The 23,398-nt window shown below is 37.1% G+C and overlaps 1 protein-coding gene across 3 annotated transcripts in view; it reads left to right on the top strand.

Moving 5' to 3' along the window:
* The first annotated feature begins 17,097 nt into the window (after positions 1–17,097).
* The window catches only part of LPGAT1 (lysophosphatidylglycerol acyltransferase 1), a 50,362-nt gene continuing 44,061 nt past the window's right edge, over positions 17,098–23,398 (top strand). The window contains exons 1-3 of one of the 3 annotated variants that reach the window (XM_070948708.1): positions 17,098–17,282; positions 18,840–19,064; positions 20,053–20,320. In XM_070948708.1, the coding sequence (XP_070804809.1) occupies positions 20,083–20,320 (238 nt within the window). In that variant the 5' untranslated portion in view covers positions 17,098–17,282; positions 18,840–19,064; positions 20,053–20,082. Of the gene's footprint in view, positions 17,283–17,752; positions 17,835–18,839; positions 19,065–20,052; positions 20,321–23,398 lie in introns of those variants that run through there. The other 2 variants (XM_070948716.1, XM_070948725.1) reach the window with 2 other exon arrangements.

The following is a 23,398-nucleotide window of genomic DNA, read 5'->3' as shown; positions in this document are numbered from 1 at the left end:
TATTTATAAGGAAAAAATAAAATTTCCTTTATTTGAAATCCTTTATGGAATTCAAAACAGGGCTCCATTTTGGAGCAAAAGTAGTTTGTAAATAAAAACAGTAACTTTGAAATTTTAAAGTATATAATTTGTCAACTTCTGTGGTGTTAACATAATAGAAAGGTGATTCAGTAGATTCCAAAACTGGTCCCCTTTATTTTATATCATAATATAAAAAAAACAAGAGCATAATTTATGGTCAAACGGCAGAACAGGGCTTTGACTCATGACTCATTTGTACCCCTATGCAATATTAAAGTCTTGAAGGGACATCAGTGACAAGCCTGGTATAGTTTTCAGATACCTGAGATGCCAAACAATGCTACAATTACTCAATCAGTGCAGTATGAAATCAAAGAAGGAACTCTGTACAGTGATCAGATAATAGCAGCACTATCTGAAGCTAAACAGAGAATGCTTTGGTGTGTGTTGGTCTTCCACACATCTCATCCATGACTTTGTTTTCAGAAGCAATAAGTTCAGAAGACAGTAATTGCTACTCAATCAAAAATATGTTTTGAAGTAGAAAACGCTTTGTGGCATGGAATGAAGATAATGGATATCCCTGGTGATTGTTTACAATCATTTTTTTATATGCTCTAAGTGGGGGTTTTGAAGAATATGCACAAGGAAATCCCTCTGGTGGCTGTGATAGCAGCTGAAATTGAAATAATGTAGGCTCTCTGAAATCTCAGATAGACAACTTTTTTCCAGTCTAAGTATTAGATTCCAAAAACTAAGGTCAAGATTAAAAAAAAAGAAATGGTTTTATTTATTTATTTATTTATTTTTCATATTTGTATACCGCCCTACTCCCGAAGGACTCAGGGCGGTGAACAGCCATAATAAATACAAATACATACAGAAGTTAAAAACTATTAAGAAACAGATTAAGTAATTTAGGCTCAAAGATTAAAAAACATCCAAATTTATCTAAAGAGGTTTAAAACCCAATTTAAAAGACAGTTTAAAAGCCAATTAAAAAGGGAGAGTTAGGCCAGACCAGCTTGTTGGAATAGAAATGTTTTCAGGGCTCGGCGGAAAATGCGTTTAAATCAAATATAGAGAATGTTGCTTATTTCCGATGGATCTGGCCCAATAACTCCAGCACAGAAAAGGAGTTGAATCAACAAGTATTTATTTATTTGACTGACCATAGCCCTGTATGGATAGAAATTGAGATGGATAAGGTTGAGAGACGTTCTTGGAGATTAAATGAGAACTTGTTTAGATATGAAAAAAATACAATAGAACTTAAAAAGCATTTGAAAGAATTTTTTGAAATAAATTTGAATAAAGGTACCCCAATTGAAATTGTTTGGGACGCTAGTAAAGCTTATATGAGAGGGGTACTTATCTACATGAATTCTAAAGATAGACTGTTCCGACAAAAGAAAAGATTTGAGTTGGAAATGGAAATAAAGAATAAAGAACAGTTACTTATTAAAAACCCAACAGATGAAAGAATACGAAGTGCTATAAAACTTTTGAAAGACCAATTTCAAATGCTTATGGCGGAACAAGTTGCAACAAGTTTACAATACGCGAAGCATAATACATTTTGCAATGCTAATAAACCGGGCAGATGGTTGGCTTACACACTGAGGAAAAAACAAAGTATACGGACTATTGATAGTATTGACATTGGAGGGAAAGAAATTTTTCAACAAAAATTAATTAAAGAAGCTTTTGTGGATTATTATACTAAATTATATGCCAAAGAAGAGGTGCAGAATGGACTTATAGAAAAATATTTAAAGGATAAGAGAGTTACAAAAATTACTGATCAACAAAAAGAAAGAATGAATTATCCTATAACAGAGGAGGAGATAATAGCAGCAATTAAGCAGCTAAAAACAGCCAAAGCTCCTGGCACGGATGGTTTGACTGCAGTGTATTACAAAACTTTACAAGCTGAAATGGTGGGACAACTTAGAGATTTATTTTGCAATATTCAACAAGGGGGTAAAATACCCCCATCTTGGACAACTGCTTATATATCTTTGATACCAAAGGAACAAGTTGGTCCTAAAAAACCAGAGAACTACAGACCAATATCTCTTTTGAACACAGATTATAAAATTTATGCGAAGGTATTAGCCAACAGGTTGATGCCAGTAATCCAAAAAGTGATTCATGAGGACCAAGCGGGATTTATTGAGGGCAGATACATGAAGGACAATGTAAGGCAAGTAATAGACTTATTGGAATATCTTGATAAGAATAAACAGATTTCTGCAGTGCTGGTTTTTTTGGATGCGGAGAAGGCCTTTGATAGAGTGGATTGGAACTTTCTACTAAAGACTTTAAAAAAGATGGGCTTTGGGGACCAATTTATACAGGCGATTTCAGCAATTTATCAAGAGCAAAAAGCACAGATTATTATTAATGGAAGTTTGACGACAGAGTTTAAAATTGAAAAAGGAACAAGACAGGGATGTCCGTTGTCCCCACTTTTATTTATTTTAACATTGGAAGTCTTGCTAAATACAATACGGGACTCAAAAATTTTGAAAGGTATAGTGATAAGGCAAGAGGATTATAGAATAAAGGCATTTGCAGATGATCTGGTTGTTACCCTATCACAACCAATGGAATCAACAATCCTGATGAACGACATTATACAAGACTATGGTAGAGTCTCAGGTTTTAAACTGAACTCAAAAAAGACTAAAATGATAGTTAAGAATATGACACAAGATCGTAAACATGAGCTTGAAAGGAGGGCAGGTTTTGAAATTGTACCTAAGGTAAAATATCTTGGAGTTCAGGTTGCAGAATCAAATATGAAATTGTTTCAAAATAATTATGAGGTGTTGTGGCGAGAGGTTCAGAAAGACATGGAGACTTGGAAAAAGCTGCAACTGTCTTTACTTGGAAGAATAGCAGCAGTTAAGATGAATATTTTGCCAAGATTTCTGTTTTTGTTTCAAATGATTCCGGTGCTTAAAAGTGATAAACAACTGAAAGTCTGGCAGTCTGGTGTGAATAAGTTTGTCTGGAACGAGAAAAAGCCGAGAGTGAAATTGAAAATTATGCAAGATGTTCCGGAAAGAGGAGGCCTTAAACTCCCAAACCTACAGTTATATTATGATGCAGCAGCTTTAACTTTAACAAGTGATTGGTTTGGAAATAAAAAGGCTGGAATATTGAATGCAGAAAGTTTTGATCTTGAATTTGGATGGCATGCTTACTTATTTTATGATGATAAAGTTGATAAAGTATTTAAAAGTCATATACTCAGAGATTCTTTGATGAGAGTTTGGAAGAAGCACCGACTCAAATGGGATTATAAAATACCGCTATGGCTGGATCTTGGTCATACCTTGTGGAATACAAATATAATGTCACTCGGGGGGTTTTTATACAAAGAGGTTCTTTTTACAGATGCGGGCAGATGGCAGCTGAAGACATTGCAGACACTGTTGGACGAAGGGATTAATTTAACCTGGTTACAATATAATCAATTACAAATGAGATGGAAAGAGGACCAAAAAACTGGTATTATACTGCATGAGGAAGAATTAGTTAGACATATAAGAGAGAAAGGTCCAATGCATATTAAAAGGCTTTATAATGTTTTGTTAGAAAGGGACTCAGAAACTGAATTAGTTAAAGATTGTATGATTAAGTGGGCACAAAATTTTGAAGAACCAGTGATGTTGGAAACATGGGAAAAAATTTGGGTTCAGAATGTTAAGTTCACACAGTCGCAGAATTTGAGGGAAAATTTTTATAAAATGTTTTATAGATGGCATTTGGATCCTAAAAAGTTGTCATGTATGTACCCTAATGTTCAGCCAAAATGTTGGAGATGCGAATGTTTGGATGCTACGTATTATCATGTATGGTGGACCTGTAGGAAAGTTAAGGCTTTTTGGATAAAAATTTGGTGGGTCATGCAGAATGTTTTGAAGAAAAAAATTCAATTTTCTCCACAATTGTTTTTATTGGGTATAGTTAAGGGTTTTACACGGGGTGAAATAAAACTAATATTGTATATGATAACAGCAGCAAGATTGTTGATAGGTAAATATTGGAAGAATGAAGCTTTGCCTACTATCGAGGAATGGACTTTGAAGATGGCCAGTTTTGCAGAGATGGCGAAGATTTCAGCGTATTTAAAAGATTGTTCACAAGAGACTTATGAATGGGAATGGAAAAGGTGGATAGAATATGTTCAGAACAAATACCAAACTAGAAAGTATCAAATAGCTTTTATTTGAAAATAATGTATTAGAAATATTTTAATGTAAAGAGACAAAGAGGAAAAATTATATAGGGGGAGGGATGGGTTCAGGTTTATATATTAGTGTTATTAGTTATGAGTATGTAATAGGGAAGTCTGGGGGGGGAGGGTTAGGGAGGGTTAGGGAGGATGGGAAGTTTGGGGAGGGAGGTGGGGGGGTGAAAAAAGGGGTGAAAATGTAATTGTAAAACTTTTGCAATAAAAAAAAAAAAAAACAAGTATTTATTTATAACATGTTTATCTATTACAGGTGCTCAGCTGGAGTGCCCTTTGGACTTTGGAACAGTAACTTATATACCTGGGAGGCGGGGTCAAGGTAAGGAGGGGTTAAGGTGGAGATCAAGTGGGGGTGGTTTATGTTAACCCTTACTTTGCCATGTGGGCAATACATTAGGCATTTACATGTGACAGAGAATGCAATTGTTCCCCATGTATTTAATAATTTTTCTTTTTTTTCCTCATTAAACTTTACAATTTATTAGAATCTTCTGAAAACATTCTGCTTTGGGAAGGGGTTTCAAGTTGTACCCTGCATGGTTAGCTACATCATTGCTTGATGAATGAGCTACATGAACATATAACGCATTCCATAAACCATAATGGTTGCATTCACATATTTACACTAAGCCGCTACCAAGGTACATTATGGCTTTCTGCAATGTTAGAACGTATTTACTGCAGTCTCCACGGGGATCAGTTCAAAGAATAGATAAGACTACTTGTCTTACAGATTTTTTTCAATGGCAAGATGAACACTTTCCTCTTTTAAGCATACTATATTATCTTAGGAATCAGTAAGTAATAGTACCCAGTGAGGATAAATTAAGAAAGAAACCCTAATCAGCTTGCAGAGAGGTATTAAACACTTCCTGTCTTTACACAGTTGAAGGGACTGTTTTGCAATGGTTCTCTTTTTACCTGACTGGGCAGTTTCAGGTTGCAATTATGGAAGAACAGCTATTCAAGGTTACTCCAGTCTAGAATTGCTCAGGGACCAATGTTTTTCCTCATCATATTTAAGATCTATATGAAGGTGCTGGTGGGTGGGATCTCAATCAGTTTCAGGTTTAGAATTTACTGTACATTTGTGAGATTTCTTACATGGTTTGGGGAAGGGTTTGGTATTTTTTTACTAAGTACCATATGACCCTTTTGCTGAATTAACATACAAAAAAGGAAAATTTCTGTATAAAGGGTTTGCAATTTACACTTTGGCACTTACCAGAGGAAGGAAGGAAGGAAGGAAGGAAGGAAGGAAGGAAGGAAGGAAGGAAGGAAGGAAGATAGTCAAAGGCAAAAATGTTGCACATCATATTGACAGTACAATACTGTCTTCAAGTTGCTCTGTAGCTCCCATAACCTGTGATTGTATTGGCTGGGAACTAAGTTAATTCAACACTTCTGGATGACTTGAGGGTGGTGACAGCTGGCTGAGTGCTGGCTTAAGTTGGCCCATGGATATAAACTGATCCCATATGGGATGTGATGCCGATCTCTTCTTTCCTTCTAGGGAAAGTTTGAGGTTTTCAAAAAGACAGTGGTGAAAGATTGTTTGACATTAGAGTGCTTAAACTTTGCTATGGCCAAACGGCTTTGATATTGAAGCCAACAATACATAATGAAATAAAAATTAACATAAGTGGCTTTGCAACCAAAATCAATAATGGCAAGATAAAGAATGATGTCCATTAATGCAAAACCTATTTTAAGAAAAGCCTGGATGGATCATACCAAAGACTTACCTAACTCAATTTTCCCTTCCCATTCCTTGCTAACCAAATGCTTATGAAGGTGATAACCACTGAACTATGAGAAGCTCAGCACCAAACATTCAGAGGTGTTAGGTGCATGCTAATCCCATGCAGCTGATGGGAAGCAGTCATTGTCAAGATATGACCTTTCTATCTTTTCTTCTTCTTAATCAGCCATCTGAATACGACTGCTTCATTAAAGTGTTAGGCTATACTGTACCTCCCATAAAACTCTGATGATAGCCTTGCAGTGATAATGGAGGCCCAAAACACTGGAAGAATAGCAATAGCACTTAGACTTATATACTGCTTCACAGTGCTTTACAGCCCTCTCTAAGCGGTTTACAGAGTCAACATATTGCCCCCAACAATCTGGGTCCTCATTTTACCAACCTTGAAAGGCTGAGTCAACCTTGAGCCTGGTGAGATTCGAACTGCCAAGTTACAGTCAGCTGACAGTCAGCAGAAGTAGCCTGCAATACTGCATTCTAACCAGTGTGGCACCGTGGCTCATCCATCATCATTTAGAATGCATCCATCATCATCCAGACATGATGAAAAAAACCTCTTTAATTTCACAACATATGGACAGCTCAGATTGATTCATGTGATTTATCGCTGCACTAATGTGAGGACTCTAGATGGTTTACAGATAAAAAGCACAACAAAACAAGAATAAATAATAATTATAATAATGATGGACTTAATGTAGGCACCCAAGGCTTTGCAACTAATCTTCCAGCCTTCAAGAAGAGGAAGGTTTTTGCTAGCTTCTGAAAGGCCATAAAAATGAGCCACAGTGAAGATGGGGAACTCCCACAATGTGCCAGGAGGTAGCCCCTGGGTGTAGTGTAGGCCAGCTCAGGAAACAGATTTCACAAATTTGACTGGAACTATACATTATTGATGTTGGTTATACTGCAAAATCAGAATCTTGAAAGAATGACTGAATTGTTCCCTCCCTCCCTCTCTATATTATAGGGAATTAGGAAGGAATCAATAAGCAGTTCTTTCTCATGTTTGGTTGAAGCCCAGACTTAAAGTATGATTTTTCCCCCATGTAACTGTCACTGCCTATGCCTAGCTTTCCCAAAGTTAGTTCTGTAGCTTTTACACACCTCCTGGTAGGTGAATATGCTGTAGGAGAATAACCATGGTCATATTTCTTCTCCTTTTTGATTATGAGTCCCATGCTAGGTGGGAAAAAACCCCAATCTCTTCTTTTTATTGTACTATGATATGGTTGCAAATAATCAGAGCATTGAAAACCTACAGTCAGATAGAAAGACACAATTGGACTCAAAACTTCTTTCTATAAAAACCTATTTATTCCAACAAGCTGGGCTGGCTTGACCAAATTTTTTAATTTAATTTTAATTTTAAATTGATTTTAAATTGGAAATGGTTTTAATTCGGCCAAAACATTTAATTATTTTAAATAGTTTTTTTAGATTCACCATGTTTGTATATATGTCTTGTTTTTACCTTGGCTGTGCACCGCCCTGAGTCCTATTTTGGAGAAGGGCGGTATAAAAATTTAATTAAATAAATAAATAAATAAATACTTTCCCAGCTAGCAGCTATCCTTGTACAAATTCAGAGGGTGCATCATTGGATAGATAACAGGGTAATATTTTGTTGGATTATGGCTATTTTTAACCCACTACTATACATCTCTTTTCTGTCACGTTTTTTTAAAATCCTAGGGTTATCAGCAATGACCATGCTGGAGAATTCTGGGATTTAAAGTCCAGACAACTTTAATACAATTAAAGTAATTGTATTAAGCATTACAGTTATACAGATAAAAACTAATAAAAACTACAAAAAAAGTTAAAAAGAAAAGTGCAGGAAAAAAAAGAAAAGGGTACAAAGGGTAAGATTTAAAAAATTAAAATAGAATATAGTAAAGAAAAAGAAAATATATAAAGAAGTAGCTTTTTCATATGTCATAAAAAGTATGGACAATTTTTAATAACTTATCACCTCCTCTTAAAATAGAACAAACATCTCTTATTTATAAACAGATTCTTAAAACTCCTCATTCAGTCCTGATCTATAATGGAATGGATTAATTATCTTGAGGAAAAAGGGGAAGAGATGCTGCCTCAGACAAGAGGGGCAGAAGCCTGGAATCACTTAGTAGTCAGAGAATGAAACTTAGGAAGTACTCATCCTAATGGATCAAGCGGTTAAAAGTTAAGATGGGAAATTTGTGCCTTCGGACATGCAAGATACTCTTATTGTAGCCTTACAATAGCCTTATTGTAGCCTTACTATAAAGTAAAATTAGTTCATCTTGTGGTGTTTCCTGTTTGGTTTACCTGGGAGTGCTGATCAGGAAAAGTCCATTAAAGGTTACCAGAAATAACATCTGTTTTAACCTTGTTCAAATAAACCACTTTTATATTTCCTTACTTTTAACAATCTCGGTCTTTAATTTCTTCAGGTCAGTCCTACAATTTCCTTCCCTTCCCTTTTTTCTTTGTTTCCTGCCATAAAACTTGTTCTGAATGTTCTTAATATTTGAAAAGTAGTAAAAAATTAATTCCAAAAGTGATTAAGAAATGAGGCTTGGCTGAACTTTATGTTCATATATGTTACATTATGTCAATTTAAGGTAAAATCAGTCAACTTCCAGGTGTTAAATTCACCATCTGACTGCAAAAACCTTAGTTCCTGTAGTCTACTCATGAGGAGCAACTGTCTGAGGAACATGCAGGCAATCTCACAATCTCTCTCTGGAGAGCCTTCAGCAGGCAGGACCTACCACCTGGCTGCCAATCTCTACCATAATTCTGTCTCTGTCCTTCAGGTAATGGTGGGTTGCTACTGGTTCGCCCCTGATCGGGTGAACTGGTAGCGGTGTCGGGAAGCTCCACCCACCGCCCGGACACTTCTGGGCATGTGCAGAAGCTTCTGGGCATGAAGAAGCGGCACACATGCACAAACGAACCAGTAGCAAACTAAATTGAAACCCACTACTGCCTTCAGGGATGTCTAGTTTACCATGTCCTCACTGGAAGTTTCCATGACTGTAGGTTAAGTGTTACAAAAATCTATTTTCTGTGTGTCCAAACCATGAATAAAAGGAATAAAAGGAACAAAAGAATAAGGGAAGTGCTGCTCGTATGGGAGATCAGAAGCATTATTTCCAAAATCATTTTTGAGAAAACGTAACCTAATGTGTGCTGACTAGGGATGTTTTTTTTAAAAAACAGAAGGAACATGGCTGTGGAAAGGGGGGGGGAAAGGGTTTCGTGAACTACTATTTAAAAACTTAAAAGGTACTACAGAAAGGAGTATTATATATATAAAACTGGATAATAATATTCAGATGTATTTAGATCAAAATCAGTTCGGCCTATCGGTTGGAAGTAAGGCATGACATCTGTCTAGGACTCTAGGTCAGTGTTTCTTAACCTGGGCAACTGTAAGCTATGTGGATTTTTTATTCAAATACTTTACATTTTTCTTTTATAAAGTTCTTTTACTGATAGTCACTGTCTTTAGTGTTATTACAATTATTTGTCATTCCATTTGGCTTAACAGTCTGATTTATACTAAAAGAATAGGATAAAATCTGAGAAATTTCCCAGCCAGAATTCTGAGAACTGCAGTCCATATATCTTCAAGTTACTAATAGTTAGAAATACTGGTGTAGGCCCAGATTTCTGGCTTTGTTTTTTAGGACTGCAGCAAAAAATCCATAGTGTTCTGGCCTTCCATAATTAGACTTAGGTAGTTGGGATTACTCTGTATGTTACAATAGAGGGTGGCCTTCCATATTTTTATTTTCATTCCAGATTTACTTTTGGGTGGAGCAAAAATACCTCTGCATATCTGAAATATATGGCGAGAGAATAGTTAGCAAATTGAGTTCCTAGGATCTTGTTTGTTGTGGATTTCGAAATGGAAAATATGGTTCAAATTTTTTTTTTAAACTGGGTCAGGAAAAAGAATGCAGATAAACAGTTTGGCAATTGACAAGAGTATTACAGGGTCAACATTCAGAGGCTATAGCAGCACCTACTTTCTGTTATCATACATGCATTTAGTTGCTGAAAATGAAATTGGATGGCATGGTAAGGTCAAGGTTTAAAAACTCCTGGTCAATGGTAAAAATTATTGGAAATGCTTAATGGTAAAGATTACTGGATTAATGAAATACCCTGTTTTTATTAGTATTATTCCTGCACTGAAATTTAAGTAATCCTCTAAACTTAATTTAGATTTAATTTTGCTATAAGGAATATAACTAGATAGTATATGATGGTTGAGATTTTTACAATCTAATTTCTTTTTAATTAAATAATGTAGAATTGTTTGCACTTGCTTCCTCCCCCAGGCTTTTATTTATAAGAACAGCCCAATATTAAACATCTGTAAAAATATTATATCATATCCAATTTGGCATTCAGGAGTTGTGAATTACATCTATCTGCCTCCCTTTTTTCTATAGGAAACTGGACTTGAAATCACCCCATTGTAAGAAAAGGAGAGGTGGAAAAAAGATCAGGGAGACAAGAGTATCCAATTTCACTCCAGAGTAGGCAATTTCACTATTCCAAATTATTTATTCCTAAATTAATCTGAATTTGCAAGGTAGGAACTAGACACCACATGGAGATGATGTGTCTTTTGAGATGTTCTACATTTGTTTGGTGTATATTATATTTCTCATGCACTGTAATCTTACCTGGAATGAAATCTGGCTACTGTATTGCTATTTCTGTTTCATTTCTTAAAAAGAATCACTCAGGGCAATGGTTCTTTGCCAACAAGAATAGCAATTGTTGATATCCCATCCCTCAAGCTTTTGAAATCAAGCCAACTCTCAATACCATTGGGAAGACTGCTAATCTAACATTCCACATGGGAGATTTATAAAGTCAATTGATGTCACAGTGACAGAGCAGGGGTGTGGGAAAAGCCAAGATTTGCAGAAAATCATTCATAAAAACTCTTGATATTACTACTACCCTGTAAGAGCTGTGTTCATGCTGGGACTCTTGGACCTCTCGGAAATGCAATTTGTATGTTTGCGAAAAGCTTAAGAAATGACCTCCTTCTACTAAAGTACAGAGAGTGAAGTCAAGATCAATTGATTTTGCAGTCTGTAGGAACAGATCTGAGTAAATCATTATCACCCAGCATATTTGATATTAACCAAAATGATACACAACAAAATACTGCAACATAAATGCTCCCTATTCAAGATTCCAGAAATGTCCCCTCTTACATTTAAATGTTATATATTTTTCCATATAATATTCCGTACTGTTTTCTATGCCTTTAGTTTTTACTGGATTATTTTTTAGAGAGAGACAGGACTCCATGACTTTTTGAAATATTAAATATTACTTGAGCTTGTGAAACTTTTTACCTCTGCATTATTTGTTGGTACTGTCAGCCCTTTGAAAGTTCTTCAGACTAAGAATCCAGTGCCATATAGGTCAATACTGTACTACTTTTTATTGCAATGTTCCAATAACAGAATCATTCAAGTGTAAATGTGCTTCCATCCTTTTATCTTTGTGAGAATGAGGGAGGGTTGTATCTGAAACATTTACATTCCTAATTCCTCCTCTGCACCAGGTCCTCTTTTATCTGATTGTTGATACAGCTCTTTCTCCTATTCCTCAAGGCCATTCTTTCTTCCCTATGCAGTATCATAATAAGTACCGATAATATCTATGTTGAGTCACACAAATAAGTACCTGTATACTGCACGAGTCAAAAAGAGGGCTGTGAAAATATTTACAGACCCCTCGTATCCTGAACATAAACTGTTTCAACTCCTACCCTCAAAACGATGCTATAGAGCACTGCACACCCGAACAACTAGACACAAGAACAGTTTTTTCCTGAATGCCATCACTCTGCTAAACAAATAATTCTCTCAACACTGTCAAACTAGTTACTAAGTCTGCATTACTATTAATCTTCTCATTGTTCCTACCACCCATCTCCTCCCACTTATGACTGTATGACTGTAACCTTGTTGCTGGTATCCTTACAATTTATATTGACTGTTTCCTATGACTATCATTAAGTGTTGTACCTTATGATTCTTGACCAATGTATCTTTTCTTTTATGTACTCCAAGTGTATGCACCAAGACAAATTCCTTACATGTCCAATCACACTTGGCCAATAAATAATTCAATTCAATTCAATTCAATTCAATTCAATTCAATTCAATTCAATTCAATTCAATTCAATTCTATTCTATTCTATTCTATTCTATTCTATTCTATTCTATTCTATTCTATTCTATTCTATTCTATTCGGATGGAACTTCAATTTTTCAGTCATGGCTGCCATCTTATCTTTTTTCACCAGTCTCCCATAAAAGACCCTGCTTCAGTTTGCGGAAGACCAATAGATCAAAAAAGTATTTCCTTGTTGAAGGAGTTAACTTCTTTCAGATACTTCACATTTTTCTGTCATAAATCTATTTTACTGGTAGACACTGTCTTTAGTGTCATTGTTATCATTTATCATTCCATTTGACTTAACTGTCTGACTTATACCAAAAGAAGAGGATAAACTCTTTGAAAATAGCATTATATAAATAAAAATTGTCTCCCTGGTTAATATGTATTAACTCACAATAACCATGGTGAATAATTAACAGGCATGTGGTAAGGGCTGATTCTTTCTTTTCATATAAAAATAGGCCCCTGCCATTCAAGTGCTAAAACTTAGAAAGTCATAAACCAGCCTCTCTGACTATAGGATTTCCACAAAGTTTGAGTGAGATTTAGATTTAATCTACATACAAATGACTACTTGAGTACTTTTGCATTATGCACTCTCTCACACTCTCTTTTAAAAAGATTAACAAGCTGGAACTTGTACTTCAGCAACTGTATAATTAACTTGCAGTAAACAAATCTGATAATTGTTTCATGCTGGTGTCTTGCTCACTGAATAAAATTACTTCCTGAATTAAGTCTTAGTGTATATTTGTGTCAATTTGACCAATACCAACTGGTCTTCTGTATTATTATCAGTAAATTTCAATACCTATTTGATGTTTCATTAATAATTGTTTAATTATGGAAAGTGTATTTTCCTGTTTATGTGTGATACGTCAGATTTTTAAAACTATAAGTTAAGATAGATCAGCCTTTCCCAACTTGTGTCCTTCCAGATTAATAAAGATAACGTCCTGTGATACTGGCTGGAATTTTGGGGAATTAAAGTTAAGCACATCTGGAGTTCAACAAGTTGGAAAACTCAAAATTAAATTTTGCTGACAATTTAGGATTGTTAGCAGTTTTGTATTTTACTTCCCTCTTTTCTCATGCAATGTGTAGAAATGAAAGACTTGGTTGACATCAAGGTTTTTTTTCCTCTACCAACCCTCCTACTGCCAATGTTATAGAATTTGAGTAGGAAAGTGAACAACACAAAGGGCAAATTTCATGAGAGTAATTGGATAATATTTAATTCTTATTTTATGCACTGGGAGCTGGGACTGAGAGCAACTGAATGAAAACCTATCCACAATCTTGCATATACAGGTAGACAAAGGGTATGGACTTTCAGATTTTGACTCACTGGCTCAAGCTGGTGTTTGGTTATTTGTAGCAAAATAAATCACCTTTTTCAATGGCATAATGGAACAACTGAGTTAGTGGAAAAGATAATCATCTTGTCATCAAGAGGAAGTTTTGACAAGAAAGACAGGAATAAAAAAGTATCAAAATGTTAACTGTAGCATATTGTACCATAATTTGAAATCTTTTGAATAACATGTGATTTGACTCAAAATACTAGAAAAAATAAGTTAAACATTAATTGTCAAGTACTAAATAATTTGAAACCTATTAACTGACAGGCCACAGATAAGCAATGTTCATGCCCCATGATAGCTATCTTCTTCAAAAGTAAATACCCTCATTTACTGAAAGCTGAAGTGTAGAAGGGATTAACACATTATCATATATGATACAATTTGAAGATTTTACTCTATGTAATAGTGATAATCTTACTTTTTATTTAAAAATAATTGGCTGAAGTATTAAGTATACAAGGTCTATTAAGATCAGTGTTGTGGAATATAAAGTTGACACTTAGCTGTAACTGAAAACTGTCATTTAATGTGTGCCAAATAGTCATAGGGGAAGCAGAAAGTTTCACTGATATCTTAGTGCTGGCAGTTCCCAGAGGTGGAGCAAACTGCTACTCACACAGTAGTATTTCTATTAGAAATCTACCATATCTTATACAAATTCAGATAATCAGTTGACCTAGCACAGTACTGTTTATATTGTAGCTTCCAAGATTGACAGTATTCCTATGTATGCCTACTAAAACATAAACAGTTTGGCAATTGACAAGAGTATTACAGGGTCAAAATTCAGAGGCTATAGCAGCACCTACTTTCTGTTATCATACATGCATTTAGTTGCTGAAAATGGTATTTAGATTTGCTGAATAAAGATTGTTAATGACTAACTATAGGAATCATAAAAATAGTTGAACTTGCATAAAGTTCTAAGATATGCTTTATTTTAGATGAAGTTTACTGAATAATTTGGGCTTATGTGTAATGGTTCACATGTAATTCTAAACCAAAATTTGGTTGCCTTATTTTGCTGGGATGCTGTGTAGACTCAGATCCTGTGACTGTAAATAACTGTTTATTGCACAGAAAATTACTCAATCCCCGTCAACTGAGATGCATTCAATAAATGAACTAATAGCATTATGAGAACACAGCCTCTGTGGAAGTGTACACAATAGTACATGGGTGTCAAACTTGATTGCGTCATATGATGTATCATGATGTATTGCGAGTTTTTGCCTTTGAAGAGCTGGGGTGGGTGTGGCCTGTGTGTGATGCATGTGGGCCATGGGCCGCCAATTCGACAGGCCTGCAATAGTATAACAGTGATTTAACACCATGAACCCTATCAAAATCAGATTAATAACTTTTACATAGTTAGAAATTATGGATGAACATCAGTCACATATTTGTGACTTTAAGAATAAAGATTTGATTACAAAGTTTGTTTGTCCAAACTATCAAATATGAATATAACTTATATTTTATACATTTATATATTTTATAATTTATATAAAATTTAATGTCCCATCTTAATTCATTTGCAGATTTTGCAATTCAAGATAAAGCTTGACTTCAGGGTTGCCTCACTTAACAGTGGGTGGAGTTGATCTTAATCATAATTTGAGATTTCAGTGATGTAACGGATCCAGACCAAATGATTATTAAAGCCTGAAGTATTAAATATTTAGCTTTGCTGAAATGCCAGACAGTATAAATTTTGACTTAAATATTTTTACAAAGTACATCTGGCCAAATTAGTACTATATTATCTGCCTAAATAACCGCACGAAGAATATATTGTAGAACAGGGCTGTTCAAACTCGTAGCCCGTGGCCCATATGCGTCACATGCTGGTCATGCCCATGCCCGGTTTAGCCATGGGGAAAAAAATCCCGAAAGATCATGTGACGCTGCCATGACTATGCGGGTTTGACACCCTTGTTCTAGAAGATATATTCTAATCAATGATATATATATAGAGAGAGAGACTCCAGGGTCACATCTGCTCCTGCAAGTCTTAGTTGAAATCAGAGTCCCTCTAAAAGTTGCTGCAAATTTCAATTCCAATCTGATAGTCAGAGGGAAAATGAATTCACCTTAATTAATCCAGCCAATTTATTTTTCTTCTCCCAGTGTTTCATAAGAAAATATAGATGTAAAACAATGGCATGTTGTATAAGATGCTTTTAGTTCAGTTTATCATGGTTCCAAGATATATCATGCAATTATGTTGTTTTGTGTTGTGTGGTTTTGGTTACATATAGATTCATAGAGAAAACAATTTAAAATTTTAATACAGAATACACTCAGGGTTCCAGCTAGTTGTTCCTATCAGAATGTCTTTATGTTTTGTCCCTAAACAACTGTTGGCACATGCTAATTCTTCTCTGAGTTGTTGCAGAATAGCCTATTTTAGTGTTTTTATAAAGTGTAAAGTTTTGCAGACTTTGCAACACTTCCTTGGAGTTACCTCTTCTTTGTAGGCAAGCCAGTTTACTCATATATAGGTAAATGCTTAGAAGAGTACAATAAGTAATAAACAGAAATAAAAGTAATGCAACCACCACTCCTATTTTTAGCTAAAAATGCAGGTCACCACAGACATGCATGCACCCAACACTCTTCAACAACAGTGAAAATTAGAGTAGAATGGTGTTACAGGTATGTCCAAAATTGTACTGTACACTTTTTAGTCCCATTTCACTTGCTGGATTACCAGGCTGAATTCTCATTCAGCTTCTGTCCTTAAACTCAGTGAGAGGTTTTATTCCTTACCACTCAACTCAACTTCATCATATTTTTTAAAAATATTTCCTTTGAAGGCCTCCTCTCAGACCCCATACGTTGTTATCCTTTTTCCAGTCCTCTGCCTATTTCTGCATATAATAGTAAGTTTTAATTTCAATAGGCCCTGGCTCAAGTTTTTTCTTGTAGGCTGTCCGGGCTTTCAGAGAACACGTGAAACATGGGGCGGTGGGGCTGGTTTTTTTTCTTTTGCTTTTTTTTTTGCACCATCCGTCTTAATCTCCTAACGCGATTTTTTAAGTTCAAGACTCGCTAGTCGCGAACTGTGCAAAGGCCGTGGCGCTTTCAGGTCGCCCAGGCAGTCATTCGGTCACATCCTCTTCTTGCTGCCGGTAGAGCCATTCAAGCCGGAGGACAACGAGAAAGGCTGCTAAATCTCTTTGCATTTTTACTGGTTGCGGTTCTGGTCGCCGTTTCTCCGATATTCTCACTTTCGCGTTCCTTTTAGCGGGAAGAAGGACGCGCTTTCGCTGCCTCTTCCGGGACCGGGGAGGGGAGCTGCGAGGGAGGCGGCCTGCTGAGGCCCAGCCCGCCGGGAGTTTGGCTGGCTGACTGGCGGGCGGAGGGACAGACGAAGCCAGACTGCTAAGCTTCGGCTCGTTAGAGGGAGCTATCGGCCGGAGACAGCGGGGCTTGTTGCAGGGAGCGACCTGCTCCTGCCTTCGCTTCCACCTCCTCGAGAGCCAGCGAAACTTGCCGGCGAGCCGAGTTAGCCGCAGGAGAAAGAGGCGGCGTCGAGGGGTCACGGCGCAGCCTCTTCGCGGCAGTCGAGGTGGGCGAGGGCCCTGGCGGCCACCGTTATGAATCCGACGGGCTCCTCAGAAATGGCCCTGGAAGGAAAGCCGCCTGGTCGGAGGTAGGAAAGTCCCCACCCATCCTTTGCCCGCGAGCGGCGCCTCTCGAGAGGGGAAGAGAAGGGACCGCGGGGGGGGGGGGATGCGCGAGATAAGCGAGGGAGCCTCGAAGCCGCTGCCGCCCTCGCTTTCCCGGGCTTTTCGGGGAAACAGCCCCTCCTGGGGGAGAAGCTGGGGACAGGCTCTTGGCGCCCTTGAAAGGACCCCCTTCCCCCGCCGCCCGAGGCCAGGTCGGGGCGCTTCCTTCCCATTGGCGCTCTCTTCAGATCCTCCCCTTGCTCTGGGTGAGCAGCACGGCGTGGCGGCGGTGATGGAGGAGAAGGAGGGCGGCTGTCGCCCTTGAGGCTGCCCTGGAACCCGAGGTTGAACTTGAAAAGAGACAAGGATCGTCATGTCCACGGCTGCCTTTCTGGGCTCATTTTGGCCAAAGCGGGGAGATGCCTTCTTCGGGAACATGACCCTTTTCAGGGCTTTCATTCCGGGGTGGTGGTGGGGAAGACGAAGGCGGTCGGTCGGCGGAGGAGGAGGAGGAGAGCGACCCACGAGTGTCCTAGGTAGGCAACGGTGCTGTTTGCGAAAGGTCCCCTACTTGAGGCTGAGGAGGCACACCGTTAGTGCCCTTGAAAGAAGTTCTCAACCGGGAGGAAGGAGCCAATTGAAGTTCCTGGGAGAGACCCATTCCCAACCTTTAGAAAGTTTGTGGCCGGGTTTGACCCGGAATGTGCTCTATTCCCGCTAGGATCCTTTCTGTTTCCCCCGAATTGGAACAAAGGTTCAGGATTCCAACTCCCCGCGCCATTAGAGGACGCGAGGGGGAATTCCATTCCCCCCCCTCGTGAATGTAAGATAATAGTGTATTTCGAGGCACTTCATATAGGTGAATGGGTCGCCCCCGATGCTTTCGAAAAGACCTTGAATGACCATGCATCCCTCCCGTGTCTGTGCATCCCTTGCTGGGGCGCTTGTGAAAATCTACCCTTTCAACCTCTCCTACAGGGAGGAAGTGAATGTTAATACGATATGGTGAAACTCATGGTTTGGAGGGAGAATTTTTTCACTATCCTTCCTCTACTGAAACAGCGTAAAGGCTTCTGAGCGGAGTACTAAGCTTAGTTCTCTATTTGGCCGGGGCAAGAGTAGAGCTTCTCTTTTCTTTGGAGCCCTTGCAAACTTGTGCATGTCCAGAGAGCTCGAGCCTGCCTCCCGTGATCCGAAATATTCGACAGCGGCGGCTGAGATTTAAGACATCCTCCGCGTCTTTTTCCCTGCCTTACGGCGCACGCCGCTCCGATACCCCAACAGGTGCGGGAGTTGCGCTTGCTGCCCTCTTCCTCCCGGGGGGAGAAGCGGATACACCAGCCGGAGTGATTGGCGGCGGAATTCAGCCTCCCCTTGAGAAAGGCGCGCGAATCGCCGTAGGCCCCGAATATTGTGCAAACCTGGTTAGGGTGTGATAAGTCTTCTGGACGGCGCCTTCCCTTGTAACGTAGCCGGCCGGCATTTGTGCTGTTTCAGACTCTTCCAGTGGTCTATCTCCGCTTCTTTTTTCCCCCCCTCAGAGAAGTGCAAAGGAAATAGGGAGTGTTCCCAGCCCATTCCGTTGGGTCCAGGCCAGCAACCTCCATGTCCATGAGACCGCCGTTATCCCGCCAGAGTTGCAGCCACTGCCTCCACTTCCTTCTCCTTCACCGGCAGCCACCGATCAAGGCACCCCCCTCTATTGCTAAGGCCATCAGGCCCACTTCTCTGGGCCCTCCTGTTCCCTTTCCTCTGCGCAGCAGAAGGTGAGTGATCCGGTGAATAGTGTGGGCTGAGCCTTTCTTTCTTCTATTCTCTTTCCCCAACCCTTTAGTATTCTACATGCTCCAGATACAAGCATTGAATTTAGTAAATCTTACTCCTAGATAAGTCCTTTGGGATGGAGTCTCTAGTCTTTGTTCCTCTTTGCTACCTATTTGTTATTTAAACTGGTGCTTTTGTATTTTTATTTCACTGTTTCTTTCTTGTAATTTAGGAGTTGAGGTAATTTTAATCATGTTGCTAATTAATGAGTTTTGTCATTTTTAAAAGCATTTAGAGAAAGCATATCTATAGTGTTTCACACTAAAATCTCAAGGCGTACACTTAAAAGCATAATAGTCTGCATGTTTTCATTTTTTTTCTCTTTACCTACATTTCCTCTTGCAAAATAAAGGGCAGATAAGTATTCTTGATGTTAATGTGTAACCCATCATTACAATTTTTATGGAGGAAGAGCAAAGGGAATTCTTTGTCTCAAAAGATCTGCCCTTTGTATATCATAATTAGGTTTTCTGTGTTACCAAATAGAACGCACATAGTATGCTTGCTGTGGCATACTTAAGACATTGAAAATGAAGATTTACTTCATATGCAATTATCTTATTGAGAGATAAAATGTATGTCCTTGTAAATGTATAATCTTGTCAAATGTATATTCTTGTAAAAATACAAACCGTAGTGTTAGGAGGAACAGCTTTGTAAAATTCTTCTAGCAGTTGTGAATATAACAACAATAAAGATAAGTAATTTTCATTATTAGCCTGCAGTGAATTTTATTATGTTTTTTTAAAAAAAGATTTGAGAACAATATTTATATAGTCATCTAAAAAATTAAAAAAAAACATGAAAATACTTGCAAAATCTATTAACATTTTTAGATGAAAATATTTTTCATCTAAAAGGGATTTTTTTTAAAAAAACATGAAATTGTGTACATTATGCTGAATAATTTTTCTCTTTCTTATCCTGTAGGAAAAGACTACAAACCTCTGTGTGAAAAGAATGGCTATAACTTTGGAGAAGGCCCAAAGGGCGAGCTATATATTTCTGAAAGCACTGTTAAGATTTAGCTTCATGGTTGCTAATAACCTTGTTGCTATTCCGTCCTATATTATGTACATGATAGTACTGCAACCTCTTCGATTATTGGATAATAAACGGTTTTGGTATATCGAAGGAGTATTATTTAAATGGCTTTTAGCCATGGTGGCATCCTGGGGCTGGTGGGCAGGATATACAGGTAAGAAATTTTTCTTGATATGAAACATTTATATATAACGTTTATTTAGAATAAATCACTGGCAGTAATTACATGATGCATGCACTCAACCACATTTAGACTAACATAATATATGAACTCTACCTATGCTGTTAATTTATGGCACAGTTTGCTATGCAAACCATACATTCTGGTTAATTGATTAAACCATAGTTCAGTTAAGGATATTGTACAAACAACTACATTTAGATATATTAGTATATTCTTAAAATATTTACATGTGTTCTTGCACAGATACAAAAAAATGGTTAGAGTATTACAAATTAAGTTGTCTATTTGTCTAAATTGTTGTACATTGCTTAAAGTAATGTAAAGTATACATGGCAGCTAAAGAACCCAGTACCAAAGTGATGGTCCACAGAAGATATATATTAAACTATATATAAATGAGTTCTGAAGCTCATTTAGTCCACTCTTGCCTCAGAGATATTCCTAAACATGCTTTTATTTGATACTTATAAAAAGGCAAGTTGATTTTGAATAGGAAAAAAAAGCTGTATAGAATTCAGATTCATTTGCAAGTAGTTTACAAAAAAAAGCTTTGTTTTTTGTGGAAAAGCAGGTTATATTGAATCTGCATGCTATCCTAGATGCTGTTAATTGGGTTGCATTGAAATTTGTGGGTTGGAAACTTAGAGAGCTTGAATATATTCAGCACACTAAACCAAAAGGTGGTTTGTTTGCATTTGTAGCCTATCAGTTGTGCAAAGTCAGCTGTAGTGATTTGTCAACTATAGTGTATGAGCTGTGTGAATTTAATCTGGTTTGTTCAATAAATCAGTTAAAATATGAGAGACTCGGGCATGAAATCAGCCATAGTGAATGCTGAAATTAATACTATTTTTTTTATAATGACCATCACAAATAGTTTGTGGAAATGTTTCTGTGAATGTTACCCTTTACTACTTCGTTTTATTGCCATATTCATCCAAATAGTGTTGATATCTAAAATGATAACTTGGATAGTTACAGGAAAAGATACTCATAATAATAGAATTGAAAGAGACCCTTTAAACCATGAAGGTCAATTCTCTGTTCAAAGGAAGAATTCATATGAAAACAGTGATAAATTGGTTGTATACATCTGCTGAAGTCATCCACTTTTGGGGGAATCAAAAGTGCTTCTTTGAACAAGTTGTACTGTTAAACTGCTCTTTCTGTTAGGATTTTCTTCTTAATGTTCAGCTGACATTTGCTGTCTTGTAACCTAATTTCATCGTTCTGTATCTTTTTGGGTTGATGGAGAGCAGATCTTGAAGTTCTGTATTTGTACCCTTTCTGGGGCTTAGAAAAGTTTTCTCATATCCTCTCTCAGTTGTCTTATGGCAAAGCATATCTAATTCCTGTTGTCTATCTTCATAGAACTTAGTTTCTAACCTCATGATAATTTTCATTGCTATTTTTTGAACTTGATCCAGTTTGGCTAATTCTGTAAAGTATGATGCTTGGAGATGACAGAGTTCTGGTGAGAACTAATAAGTAGGACTAAAGTAGAATTATTTACGGCTTGGAAGCCATACTTTTGTTGATATATTCAAAAATTGCATTTGGCTTTTTTGCAGCCACATCGACTCATTCACTTAAATCACTATTATAGGGGTGTGAAACTGGTGGCCCGTGGGCCGGATACGTCACGCACAGGTCATGCCCACCCTAGCTCCACAAAGGGGGAAAACGTTGTGAAACGTCATGTGAAGGCAATGTGACGCTGCAGGTTTGACACCCATGCACTATTGCAAGATCAGATATTGCTAAGTTCATATCTTTTCATTTGGTTTCTGCTCTCTATATAAAAAAAATTATTTTCAGCCCACTTATCTAATAAACCAAAAGCATTTTTAATTGTTGCTGTCTTCTAGAATATCAGCTGTTCCATCATATAGGTCAACTGGACTTATAATCAGTATTCTCTATCTTCTGAATTAAGCCTGAAATAAAAATATTTTAAAATGTGAGGACGGATATATTCTATGGTATTTCAGCTGATACTTCATTCCAGTATAGTGAATGTCTGTTGATAAACACACATTCAGTATGATTTTGATACCTGCTCTATATCCATGTAATTTTCATGCTATCCAGGTCATATTTAATAACTGTGCCATGCTAATTATTATGTTTGTGAATTATATATGCACACATAATCAACATAATTCATGAATGATCAGTGGATGCTGCATGAAAGAAATCTATATAATTCCTGGTAATAAGTAATTAATAAAGAGAAATTCCTCTGTAGATGCAGCATTGTCAAGGTATCAGTGCAGTTGGCATGATCTGTAGGTAATAGTTCTTTATGCTTAAGACAACTAATTTTTAAAACAAAGGGTGTGTTTTAAAAATATTTGAATGGAAGTATATAACTCTTACCTGTGATTCTGTATCTATTTTAAATATGTACTATTTTCTTTTTGATATCTGGATATTTTAAAATAAAAAGTTGTATGTTGGTGTTTTTCATCATACATTTTTTGGGCTGATATACAATATAGGGATTTATAAAATGCAACTTTATGCAACCTCTATTAATTTTAGCAGCTAAGTTATTGAATTTCAGCACTGCAGTTTAAGTTGGAAAATTAAAAAAAACTGTTTTGGAAACCTAAAACGTGGCTGTGCTATTTTCAAAGCAATTAAGTATAGTTTATGCCACCCAAAAGTTGCCTAAGTTTATTCTGATAAGTGTTGTCAGAAAATGTTAATAATTAAAAATGAGTTTTTATAATACTGAATTGTGTAAGGCAATCTGCCAGTATTCATCTTCAAATCAGTTTGGTGTTCTATAAATTAATTTGGCAGGTTTATACTATGTGTAACACTTATACAAATGTTAACAAATACGACATAACAATATGTCACAAATATTCAGTCATATATCATGGATATTTTGGTTTGCCCTTCATATCAATTCAGTTTGAAAATGCTCAACTGAATCGGATATGAACAATGAGTAAGTCACCTATACTTAGTGTCGCATACCAAGAAACAGATGACAATCTCAGTTTGCTATGGAGGAGCCATTTTGGATAGTCTTCCAGC

Source organism: Pituophis catenifer, unplaced genomic scaffold (genome assembly GCF_029215685.1).
Source record: "Pituophis catenifer annectens isolate HBS135680 unplaced genomic scaffold, rPitCat1.0.hap2 SCAF_1, whole genome shotgun sequence".
Taxonomy (NCBI): Eukaryota; Metazoa; Chordata; class Lepidosauria; order Squamata; family Colubridae; genus Pituophis; species Pituophis catenifer.
Note: the sequence above shows the minus strand (reverse complement) of the source record. Positions and strands in the feature narration are given on the sequence as shown.